This window comes from Hyla sarda, unplaced genomic scaffold (assembly GCF_029499605.1).
Source record: "Hyla sarda isolate aHylSar1 unplaced genomic scaffold, aHylSar1.hap1 scaffold_371, whole genome shotgun sequence".
In the NCBI taxonomy this organism is placed as follows: domain Eukaryota; kingdom Metazoa; phylum Chordata; class Amphibia; order Anura; family Hylidae; genus Hyla; species Hyla sarda.
In genome coordinates, this window is record NW_026610390.1 from 78,664 (window position 1) to 91,134 (window position 12,471).

The following is a 12,471-nucleotide window of genomic DNA, read 5'->3' on the forward strand; positions in this document are numbered from 1 at the left end:
AGTGACCGGGACCGGAGAGCAACAGAACTGTGACCGGAGAGCAAGAGACCACAGAACAGAGACCGGAGAGCAACAGAACAGTGACCGGAGAGCAAGAGACCACAGAAAAGGGACCGGAGACCAACAGAACAGTGACCGGAGAGCAAGAGACCACAAAACAGGGACCGGAGAGCAACAGAACAGTGACCACAGAACAGGGACCGGAGAGCAACAGAACAGTGACCACAGAACAGGGACCGGGGAGCAACAGAACAGTGACCACAGAACAGGGACCGGAGAGCAACAGAACAGTGACCACAGAACAGGGACCGGGGAGCAACAGAACAGTGACCGGAGAGCAAGAGACCACAGAACAGAGACCGGAGAGCAACAGAACAGTGACCGGAGAGCAAGAGACCACAGAAAAGGGACCGGAGACCAACAGAACAGTGACCGGAGAGCAAGAGACCACAGAAAAGGGACCGGAGACAAACAGAACAGTGACCGGAGAGCAAGAGAACAGTGACCACAGAACAGGGACCGGAGAGCAAGAGAACAGTGACCACAGAACAGGGACCGGAGAGCAACAGAACAGTGACCACAGAACAGGGACCGGGGAGCAACAGAACAGTGACCGGAGAGCAAGAGACCACAGAACAGAGACCGGGACCGGAGAACAGTGACCAGAGAGCAAGAGACACAGGGACTGGGACCGGAGAACAACAGAACAGGGACCGGAGAGCAAGAGACCACAGAACAGGGACCGGAGCACAGTGACCTGAGAGAAGAAAAAGAGTGACCGGAACTGAGAGAAGGAGACCGGGACTGTATAGCAAGAGAACAGGGACCGGAGAGCAACAGAACAGTGACCGGGACCGGCGAGAAGGAGACCGGGACTGTACAGCAACAGAACAGTGAACGAGACGGCGGCACAGTGACCGGAGAGGAGACCGGGACCGGACATCCAGGACAGTGCAGTCCACCCCCGGACATCCAGGATCGGCTGCTCCGGACACCCCCGGTCGGTCAGTGAGGGGATTCGCTGTCGTGTTGCACGGTCCGGAGCAGGATGGTAGAGAACACCAGTGTCGCCAGCAAATCTGCTTTGGTAAGTGGATTCCAGTGTCCGGATCTGCGGCCGATCCCGGGGTCCCAGTGCAGGGGTCTCTGGTGTAGGAGGGGTCGTACAGTGGGGGGGCTGCCTGTGTTCCCGGGGGGCTGTGGGTCATAGTGCGGGGTCCGGGGCGGATACAGGAGCTGTGAGACTACAGGGGTCACTGTACAATCCTGGGTCATGTGCTTAGGGGGGCTCTATCTCTATAGGGGGTGCTGTGTATAGGGGTTCTGTATCTCTATAGGGGGTGCTGTGTATAGGGGGGCTCTATCTCTATAGGGGGTGCTGTGTATAGGGGTTCTCTATCTCTATAGGGGGTGCTGTGTATAGGGGTTCTCTATCTCTACAGGGGGTGCTGTGTATAGGGGTGCTCTATCTCTACAGGGGGTGCTGTGTATAGGGGTGCTCTATCTCTACAGGGGGTGCTGTGTATAGGGGTGCTCTATCTCTACAGGGGGTGCTGTGTATAGGGGTGCTCTATCTCTACAGGGGGTGCTGTGTATAGGGGTGCTCTATATATATAGGGGTGCTGTGTATAGGGGGGCTCTATCTCTACAGGGGTGCTGTGTTTAGGGGGCTCTATCTCTACAGGGGGTGCTGTGTATAGGGGGTGCTCTATCTCTACAGGGGTGCTGTGTATAGGGGGCTCTATCTCTACAGGGGTGCTGTGTATAGGGGGCTCTATCTCTACAGGGGGTGCTGTGTATAGGGGGTGCTCTATCTCTACAGGGGTGCTGTGTATAGGGGGCTCTATCTCTACAGGGGTGCTGTGTATAGGGGGGCTCTATCTCTACAGGGGTGCTGTGTATAGGGGTGCTCTATCTCTACAGGGGTGCTGTGTATAGGGGGCTCTATCTCTACAGGGGTGCTGTGTATAGGGTTGCTCTATCTCTACAGGGGGTTCTGTATATAGGGGTGCTCTATCTCTACAGGGGTGCTGTGTATAGGGTTGCTCTATCTCTACAGGGGGTTCTGTATATAGGGGTGCTCTATCTCTACAGGGGTGCTGTGTATAGGGGTGTTCTATCTCTACAGGGGGTGCTGTGTATAGGGGGGCTCTATCTCTACAGGGGTGCTGTATATAGGGGTGCTCTATCTCTACAGGGGTGCTGTGTATAGGGGTGTTCTATCTCTACAGGGGGTGCTGTGTATAGGGGGGCTCTATCTCTACAGGGGTGCTGTGTATAGGGGTGCTCTATCTCTACAGGGGTGCTGTGTATAGGGGTGCTCTATCTCTACAGGGGGTGCTGTGTATAGGGGTGCTCTATCTCTACAGGGGTGCTGTGTATAGGGGTGCTCTATCTCTACAGGGGGTGCTGTGTATAGGGGTGCTCTATCTCTACAGGGGGTGCTGTATGCATGTGTATAGGGGTGCTCTATCTGTATAGGGGTGCTGTGTGTATAGGGATACTGTGTGTATAGGGGTGCTGTGTATATAGGGATACTGTGTGTATAGGGGTGCTGTGTATATAGGGGTGCTGTGTGTATAGGGGTGTTGTGTGTATAGGGGTGCTGTGTATATAGGGGTGCTGTGTGTATAGGGGTGCTGTGTGTATAGGGGTGCTGTGTATATAGGGATACTGTGCGTATAGGGCTGCTGTGTGTATAGGGGTGCTGTGTATATAGGGATACTGTGTGTATAGGGGTGCTCTATCTGTACAGGGGTGCTGTGTGTGTATAGGGGTGTTGTGTATAGGGGTTCTGTGTGTGCTGGGGTTCTCTATGTATATGGGTGCTGTGTTTATATGGGTGCTGTGTATATAGGGGTGCTGTGTATGTGTATAAGGGTGCTGTGTGTATAGGGGTGCTCTATATGTATAGGGGTACTGTGTATAGGGGTGCTGTGTGTGTATAGGGGTGCTCTATCTGTACAGGGGTGCTATGTGTGTGTATAGGGGTACTCTATATGCATAGGGGTACTGTGTGTATAGGGGTGTTGTGTATAGGGGTACTGTGTGTACTGGGGTTCTCTATGTATATGGGTGCTGTGTGTATATGGGTGCTGTGTATATAGGGGTGCTGTGTATGTGTATAGGGGTGCTCTATATGTATAGGGGTACTGTGTATAGGGGTGCTGTGTGTATCGGGGTGCTCTATATGCATAGGGGTGCTGTGTATATAGGGGTGTTGTGTGTGTATAGGGGCGTTGTGTATAGGGGTACTGTGTGTACTGGGGTTCTCTATGTATAGGGGTCCTGTGTGTATATGGATGCTGTGTATATAGGGGTGCTGTGCATGTGTATAGGGGTGTTGTGTATATAGGGGTGCTGTGTGTATAGGGGTGTTGTGTATAGGGGTGCTCTATATGTATAGGGGTGCTTTGTATATAGGGGTGCTGTGTGTATAGGGGTGCTCTATATGTATAGGGGTACTGTGTATAGGGGTGCTGTGTGTATCGGGGTGCTCTATATGCATAGAGGTGCTGTGTGTATAGGGGTGCTGTGTATATAAGGGTGCTGTGTGTATAGGGGTGCTCTATATGTATAGGGGTGCTGTGTGTATAGGGGTGCTCTATATGTATAGGGGTGCTGTGTGTATAGGGGTGCTGTGTATATAAGGGTGCTGTGTGTATAGGGGTGCTCTATATGTATAGGGGTACTGTGTGTATAGGGGTACTGTGTGTATAGGGGTGCTGTGTATATCTGGGTGCTGTGTTTATAGGGGTGCTGTGTATATAGGGGTGCTGTGTGTATAGGGGTGCTCTATATGTATAGGGGTACTGTGTGTATAGGGGTGCTCTATATGTATAGGGGTGCTGTGTGTGTATATGGGTGCTATGCGTGTATAGGGGTGCTGTGTGTATAGGGGTGCTGTGTGTATAGGGGTGCTGTTTATATAGGGGTGCTGTGTGTATAGGGGTGCTCTATCTGTATAGGGGTGCTGTGTGTATAGGGGTGTTCTATATGCATAGGAGTACTGTGTGTATAGGGGTGCTCTATCTGTATAGGGGTGCTGTGTGTATAGGGGTGCTCTATATGCATAGGAGTACTGTGTGTATAGGGGTGCTATGTGTGTATAGGGGTGCTGTTTATATAGGGATACTGTGTGTATAGGGGTGCTCTATATGTATAGGGGAGCTGTGTGTGTATATGGGTGCTATGTGTGTATAGGGGTGCTGTGTGTATAGGGGGTGCTGTTTATATAGGGGTGCTGTGTGTATAGGGGTGCTATGCATATAGGGGTTCTGTGTATAGGGGTACTCTATATGTATTGGGGTACTGTGTGTATAAGGGTGCTGTGTATATAGGGGTGCTGTGTGTATAGGGGTGTTCTATGCGTATAGGGTTGCTGTGTGTATAGGGGTGCTGTGTATATAGGGGTTATGTGTGTATAGGGGTGCTCTATATGTATAGGGGTGCTGTGTGTATAGGGGTGCTGTGTATATAGGGGTTCTGTGTATAGGGGTACTGTGTATATAGGGGTTCTGTCTGTATAGGGGTGCTCTATATGTATAGGGGTGCTGTGTGTATATGGGTGCTGTGTATATAGGGGTGCTGTGTGTGTATATGGGTGCTGTGTATATAGGGGTGCTGTGTGTGTATATAGGGGTTCTGTGTGTATAGGGGTGCGCTATATGTATAGGGGTGCTCTATATGTATAGGGGTGCTGTGTGTATAGGGGTGCTGTTTATATAGGGGTGCTGTGTATATAGGGGTTTTGTGTATAGGGGTACTGTGTGTATAGGGGTGCTGTGTGTATAGTGGGGCTCTATATGTATTGGGGTGCTGTGTGTATAGGGGTACTCTATATGTATAGGGGTACTGTGTGTATAGGGGTGCTGTGTGTATAGGGGTGCTCTATGTGTATAGGGGTGCTGTGTGTATAGGGGTGCTGTGTATATAGGGGTTCTGTGTGTATATGGGTGCTCTATATGTATAGGGGTGCTGTGTATATAGGGGTGCTGTGTGTGTATATGGGTGCTGTGTATATAAGGGTGCTGTGTGTGTATATAGGGGTTCTGTGTGTATTGGGGTGCTCTATATGTATAGGGGTGCTTTATATGTATAGGGGTGCTGTGTGTGTGTGTATATAGGGGTGCTGTGTGTATAGGGGTGCTCTATATGCATAGGGGTACTGTGTGTATAGGGGTGTTGTGTATATAGGGGTGCTGTGTGTGTGTTTATAGGGTGCTGTGTGTATAAGGGCGCTGTGTGTGTACACGGGTGCTCTGTGTAGGAGCTCTTGCTGTGTGTGTATAGGGGTGCTGTGTGTGTGTGTATTGGGGTGCTGTGTGTGTGTGTATTGGGGTGCTGTGTGTGTGTGTATTGGGGTGCTGTGTGTGTGTATTGGGGTGCTGTGTGTGTGTGTATTGGGGTGCTGTGTGTACAGGGGTGCTGTGTGTGTATATACAGGGGTGCTGTATCTCTATAGGGGCACTTTGTACTCTTTGGGGCTCTGTATCAGTGCGGTGTATTACTGGGTCAGTATCTATCATGTATCAGTGATGACGCTGTGTATTTGTGTATAGGGGTGCTGTGTGTGTGTATAGGGGTGCTGTGTGTATATACAGGGGGCGCAGTATCTGTATAGGGGCACTTTGTATTATTTGGGGCTCTGTATCAGTGCGGTGTATTACTGGGTCAGTATCTATCATGTATCAGTGATGACGCTGTGTATTTGTGTATAGGGGTGCTGTGTGTGTATAGGGGTGCTGTGTGTATATACAGGGGTGCTGTATCTGTATAGGGGCACTTTGTATTATTTGGGGCTCTGTATCAGTGCGGTGTATTACTGGGTCAGTATCTATCATGTATCAGTGATGACGCTGTGTATTTGTGTATAGGGGTGCTGTGTGTATAGGGGTGCTGTGTGTATATACAGGGGTGCTGTATCTGTATAGGGGCACTTTGTACTCTTTGGGGCTCTGTATCAGTGCGGTGTATTACTGGGTCAGTATCTATCATGTATCAGTGATGACGCTGTGTATTTGTGTATAGGGGTGCTGTGTGTGTGTGTATAGGGGTGCTGTGTGTATATACAGGGGTGCTGTATCTGTATAGGGGCACTTTGTATTATTTGGGGCTCTGTATCAGTGCGGTGTATTACTGGGTCAGTATCTATCATGTATCAGTGATGACGCTGTGTATTTGTGTATAGGGGTGCTGTGTGTGTGTATAGGGGTGCTGTGTGTATATACAGGGGTGCTGTATCTGTATAGGGGCACTTTGTACTCTTTGGGGCTCTGTATCAGTGCGGTGTATTACTGGGTCAGTATCTATCATGTATCAGTGATGACGCTGTGTGTGTGTATAGGGGTGCTGTGTGTGTATAGGGGTGCTGTGTGTATATACAGGGGTGCTGTATCTGTATAGGGGCACTTTGTATTATTTGGGGCTCTGTATCAGTGCGGTGTATTACTGGGTCAGTATCTATCATGTATCAGTGATGACGCTGTGTATTTGTGTATAGGGGTGCTGTGTGTGTGTATAGGGGTGCTGTGTGTGTATGTACAGGGGTGCTGTATCTGTATAGGGGCACTTTGTATTATTTGGGGCTCTGTATCAGTGCGGTGTATTACTGGGTCAGTATCTATCATGTATCAGTGATGACGCTGTGTATTTGTGTATAGGGGTGCTGTGTGTGTGTATAGGGGTGCTGTGTGTATATACAGGGGTGCTGTATCTGTATAGGGGCACTTTGTATTATTTGGGGCTCTGTATCAGTGCGGTGTATTACTGGGTCAGTATCTATCATGTATCAGTGATGACGCTGTGTGTGTGTATAGGGGTGCTGTGTGTGTATAGGGGTGCTGTGTGTATATACAGGGGTGCTGTATCTGTATAGGGGCACTTTGTACTCTTTGGGGCTCTGTATCAGTGCGGTGTATTACTGGGTCAATATCTATCATGTATCAGTGATGACGCTGTGTATTTGTGTATAGGGGTGCTGTGTGTGTGTATAGGGGTGCTGTGTGTATGTACGGGGGTGCTGTATCTGTATAGGGGCACTTTGTATTATTTGGGGCTCTGTATCAGTGCGGTGTATTACTGGGTCAGTATCTATCATGTATCAGTGATGACGCTGTGTATTTGTGTATAGGGGTGCTGTGTGTGTATAGGGGTGCTGTGTGTATATACAGGGGTGCTGTATCTGTATAGGGGTGCTGTGTGTGTGTATAGGGGTGCTGTGTGTATATACAGGGGTGCTGTATCTCTATAGGGGCACTTTGTATTATTTGGGGCTCTGTATCAGTGCGGTGTATTACTGGGTCAGTATCTATCATGTATCAGTGATGACGCTGTGTATTTGTGTATAGGGGTGCTGTGTGTGTGTATAGGGGTGCTGTGTGTGTATATACAGGGGTGCTGTATCTGTATAGGGGCACTTTGTATTATTTGGGGCTCTGTATCAGTGCGGTGTATTACTGGGTCAGTATCTATCATGTATCAGTGATGACGCTGTGTATTTGTGTATAGGGGTGCTGTGTGTGTATAGGGGTGCTGTGTGTATATACAGGGGTGCTGTATCTGTATAGGGGCACTTTGTATTATTTGGGGCTCTGTATCAGTGCGGTGTATTACTGGGTCAGTATCTATCATGTATCAGTGATGACGCTGTGTATTTGTGTATAGGGGTGCTGTGTGTGTGTATAGGGGTGCTGTGTGTATATACAGGGGTGCTGTATCTGTATAGGGGCACTTTGTATTATTTGGGGCTCTGTATCAGTGCGGTATATTACTGGGTCAGTATCTATCATGTATCAGTGATGACGCTGTGTGTGTGTATAGGGGTGCTGTGTGTGTGTATAGGGGTGCTGTGTGTATATTCAGGGGGCGCAGTATCTGTATAGGGGCACTTTGTATTATTTGGGGCTCTGTATCAGTGCGGTGTATTACTGGGTCAGTATCTATCATGTATCAGTGATGACGCTGTGTATTTGTGTATAGGGGTGCTGTGTGTGTATAGGGGTGCTGTGTGTATGTACGGGGGTGCTGTATCTGTATAGGGGCACTTTGTACTCTTTGGGGCTCTGTATCAGTGCGGTGTATTACTGGGTCAGTATCTATCATGTATCAGTGATGACGCTGTGTATTTGTGTATAGGGGTGCTGTGTGTGTATAGGGGTGCTGTGTGTATATACAGGGGTGCTGTATCTGTATAGGGGCACTTTGTATTATTTGGGGCTCTGTATCAGTGCGGTGTATTACTGGGTCAGTATCTATCATGTATCAGTGATGACGCTGTGTATTTGTGTATAGGGGTGCTGTGTGTGTGTATAGGGGTGCTGTGTGTATGTACGGGGGTGCTGTATCTGTATAGGGGCACTTTGTACTCTTTGGGGCTCTGTATCAGTGCGGTGTATTACTGGGTCAGTATCTATCATGTATCAGTGATGACGCTGTGTATTTGTGTATAGGGGTGCTGTGTGTGTATAGGGGTGCTGTGTGTATATACAGGGGTGCTGTATCTGTATAGGGGCACTTTGTATTATTTGGGGCTCTGTATCAGTGCAGTGTATTACTGGGTCAGTATCTATCATGTATCAGTGATGACGCTGTGTATTTGTGTATAGGGGTGCTGTGTGTGTGTATAGGGGTGCTGTGTGTATATACAGGGGTGCTGTATCTGTATAGGGGCACTTTGTATTATTTGGGGCTCTGTATCAGTGCGGTGTATTACTGGGTCAGTATCTATCATGTATCAGTGATGACGCTGTGTATTTGTGTATAGGGGTGCTGTGTGTGTATAGGGGTGCTGTGTGTATATACAGGGGGCGCTGTATCTGTATAGGGGCACTTTGTATTATTTGGGGCTCTGTATCAGTGCGGTGTATTACTGGGTCAGTATCTATCATGTATCAGTGATGACGCTGTGTATTTGTGTATAGGGGTGCTGTGTGTGTGTATAGGGGTGCTGTGTGTATATACAGGGGTGCTGTATCTGTATAGGGGCACTTTGTATTATTTGGGGCTCTGTATCAGTGCGGTGTATTACTGGGTCAGTATCTATCATGTATCAGTGATGACGCTGTGTATTTGTGTATAGGGGTGCTGTGTGTGTATATAGGGGTGCTGTGTGTGTGTATAGGGGTGCTGTGTGTGTGTATAGGGGTGCTGTGTGTGTGTATAGGGGTGCTGTGTGTATGTACGGGGGTGCTGTATCTGTATAGGGGCACTTTGTACTCTTTGGGGCTCTGTATCAGTGCGGTGTATTACTGGGTCAGTATCTATCATGTATCAGTGATGACGCTGTGTATTTGTGTATAGGGGTGCTGTGTGTGTATAGGGGTGCTGTGTGTATATACAGGGGTGCTGTATCTGTATAGGGGCACTTTGTATTATTTGGGGCTCTGTATCAGTGCAGTGTATTACTGGGTCAGTATCTATCATGTATCAGTGATGACGCTGTGTATTTGTGTATAGGGGTGCTGTGTGTGTGTATAGGGGTGCTGTGTGTATATACAGGGGTGCTGTATCTGTATAGGGGCACTTTGTATTATTTGGGGCTCTGTATCAGTGCGGTGTATTACTGGGTCAGTATCTATCATGTATCAGTGATGACGCTGTGTATTTGTGTATAGGGGTGCTGTGTGTGTATAGGGGTGCTGTGTGTATATACAGGGGTGCTGTATCTGTATAGGGGCACTTTGTATTATTTGGGGCTCTGTATCAGTGCGGTGTATTACTGGGTCAGTATCTATCATGTATCAGTGATGACGCTGTGTGTGTGTATAGGGGTGCTGTGTGTGTATAGGGGTGCTGTGTGTATATACAGGGGGCGCAGTATCTATATAGGGGCACTTTGTATTATTTGGGGCTCTGTATCAGTGCGGTGTATTACTGGGTCAGTATCTATCATGTATCAGTGATGACGCTGTGTATTTGTGTATAGGGGTGCTGTGTGTGTGTATAGGGGTGCTGTGTGTATATACAGGGGTGCTGTATCTGTATAGGGGCACTTTGTATTATTTGGGGCTCTGTATCAGTGCGGTGTATTACTGGGTCAGTATCTATCATGTATCAGTGATGACGCTGTGTGTGTGTATAGGGGTGCTGTGTGTGTGTATAGGGGTGCTGTGTGTATATACAGGGGGCGCTGTATCTGTATAGGGGCACTTTGTATTATTTGGGGCTCTGTATCAGTGCGGTGTATTACTGGGTCAGTATCTATCATGTATCAGTGATGACGCTGTGTGTGTGTATAGGGGTGCTGTGTGTGTATAGGGGTGCTGTGTGTATATACAGGGGGCGCAGTATCTGTATAGGGGCACTTTGTATTATTTGGGGCTCTGTATCAGTGCGGTGTATTACTGGGTCAGTATCTATCATGTATCAGTGATGACGCTGTGTATTTGTGTATAGGGGTGCTGTGTGTGTATAGGGGTGCTGTGTGTATATACAGGGGGCGCTGTATCTGTATAGGGGCACTTTGTATTATTTGGGGCTCTGTATCAGTGCGGTGTATTACTGGGTCAGTATCTATCATGTATCAGTGATGACGCTGTGTGTGTGTATAGGGGTGCTGTGTGTGTATAGGGGTGCTGTGTGTATATACAGGGGTGCTGTATCTGTATAGGGGCACTTTGTATTATTTGGGGCTCTGTATCAGTGCGGTGTATTACTGGGTCAGTATCTATCATGTATCAGTGATGACGCTGTGTATTTGTGTATAGGGGTGCTGTGTGTGTGTATAGGGGTGCTGTGTGTGTATATACAGGGGTGCTGTATCTGTATAGGGGCACTTTGTATTATTTGGGGCTCTGTATCAGTGCGGTGTATTACTGGGTCAGTATCTATCATGTATCAGTGATGACGCTGTGTATTTGTGTATAGGGGTGCTGTGTGTGTGTATAGGGGTGCTGTGTGTATATACAGGGGTGCTGTATCTGTATAGGGGCACTTTATATTATTTGGGGCTCTGTATCAGTGCGGTGTATTACTGGGTCAGTATCTATCATGTATCAGTGATGACGCTGTGTATTTGTGTATAGGGGTGCTGTGTGTGTGTATAGGGGTGCTGTGTGTATATACAGGGGTGCTGTATCTGTATAGGGGCACTTTGTATTATTTGGGGCTCTGTATCAGTGCGGTGTATTACTGGGTCAGTATCTATCATGTATCAGTGATGACGCTGTGTGTGTGTATAGGGGTGCTGTGTGTGTATAGGGGTGCTGTGTGTATATACAGGGGGCGCAGTATCTGTATAGGGGCACTTTGTATTATTTGGGGCTCTGTATCAGTGCGGTGTATTACTGGGTCAGTATCTATCATGTATCAGTGATGACGCTGTGTATTTGTGTATAGGGGTGCTGTGTGTGTATAGGGGTGCTGTGTGTATATACAGGGGGCGCTGTATCTGTATAGGGGCACTTTGTATTATTTGGGGCTCTGTATCAGTGCGGTGTATTACTGGGTCAGTATCTATCATGTATCAGTGATGACGCTGTGTATTTGTGTATAGGGGTGCTGTGTGTGTGTATAGGGGTGCTGTGTGTATATACAGGGGTGCTGTATCTGTATAGGGGCACTTTGTATTATTTGGGGCTCTGTATCAGTGCGGTGTATTACTGGGTCAGTATCTATCATGTATCAGTGATGACGCTGTGTGTGTGTATAGGGGTGCTGTGTGTGTATAGGGGTGCTGTGTGTATATACAGGGGTGCTGTATCTGTATAGGGGCACTTTGTATTATTTGGGGCTCTGTATCAGTGCGGTGTATTACTGGGTCAGTATCTATCATGTATCAGTGATGACGCTGTGTATTTGTGTATAGGGGTGCTGTGTGTGTGTATAGGGGTGCTGTGTGTGTATATACAGGGGTGCTGTATCTGTATAGGGGCACTTTGTATTATTTGGGGCTCTGTATCAGTGCGGTGTATTACTGGGTCAGTATCTATCATGTATCAGTGATGACGCTGTGTATTTGTGTATAGGGGTGCTGTGTGTGTGTATAGGGGTGCTGTGTGTATATACAGGGGTGCAGTATCTGTATAGGGGCACTTTGTATTATTTGGGGCTCTGTATCAGTGCGGTGTATTACTGGGTCAGTATCTATCATGTATCAGTGATGACGCTGTGTATTTGTGTATAGGGGTGCTGTGTGTGTATAGGGGTGCTGTGTGTATATACAGGGGTGCTGTATCTGTATAGGGGCACTTTGTATTATTTGGGGCTCTGTATCAGTGCGGTGTATTACTGGGTCAGTATCTATCATGTATCAGTGATGACGCTGTGTATTTGTGTATAGGGGTGCTGTGTGTGTGTATAGGGGTGCTGTGTGTATATACAGGGGTGCTGTATCTGTATAGGGGCACTTTGTATTATTTGGGGCTCTGTATCAGTGCGGTGTATTACTGGGTCAGTATCTATCATGTATCAGTGATGACGCTGTGTGTGTGTATAGGGGTGCTGTGTGTGTATAGGGGTGCTGTGTGTATA

The 12,471-nt window shown here is 48.0% G+C and overlaps 1 protein-coding gene across 1 annotated transcript in view; it reads left to right on the plus strand.

Annotated features, from left to right (window-relative positions):
- Positions 1 to 686: 686 nt before the first annotated feature.
- The window catches only part of LOC130332182 (AT-rich interactive domain-containing protein 3A-like), a 186,552-nt gene continuing 174,767 nt past the window's right edge, over positions 687 to 12,471 (plus strand). The window contains exon 1 of the mRNA XM_056553736.1: positions 687 to 1,087. Within this exon, the coding sequence (XP_056409711.1) occupies positions 1,049 to 1,087 (39 nt within the window). The 5' untranslated portion in view covers positions 687 to 1,048. The remainder of the gene's footprint in view (positions 1,088 to 12,471) is intronic.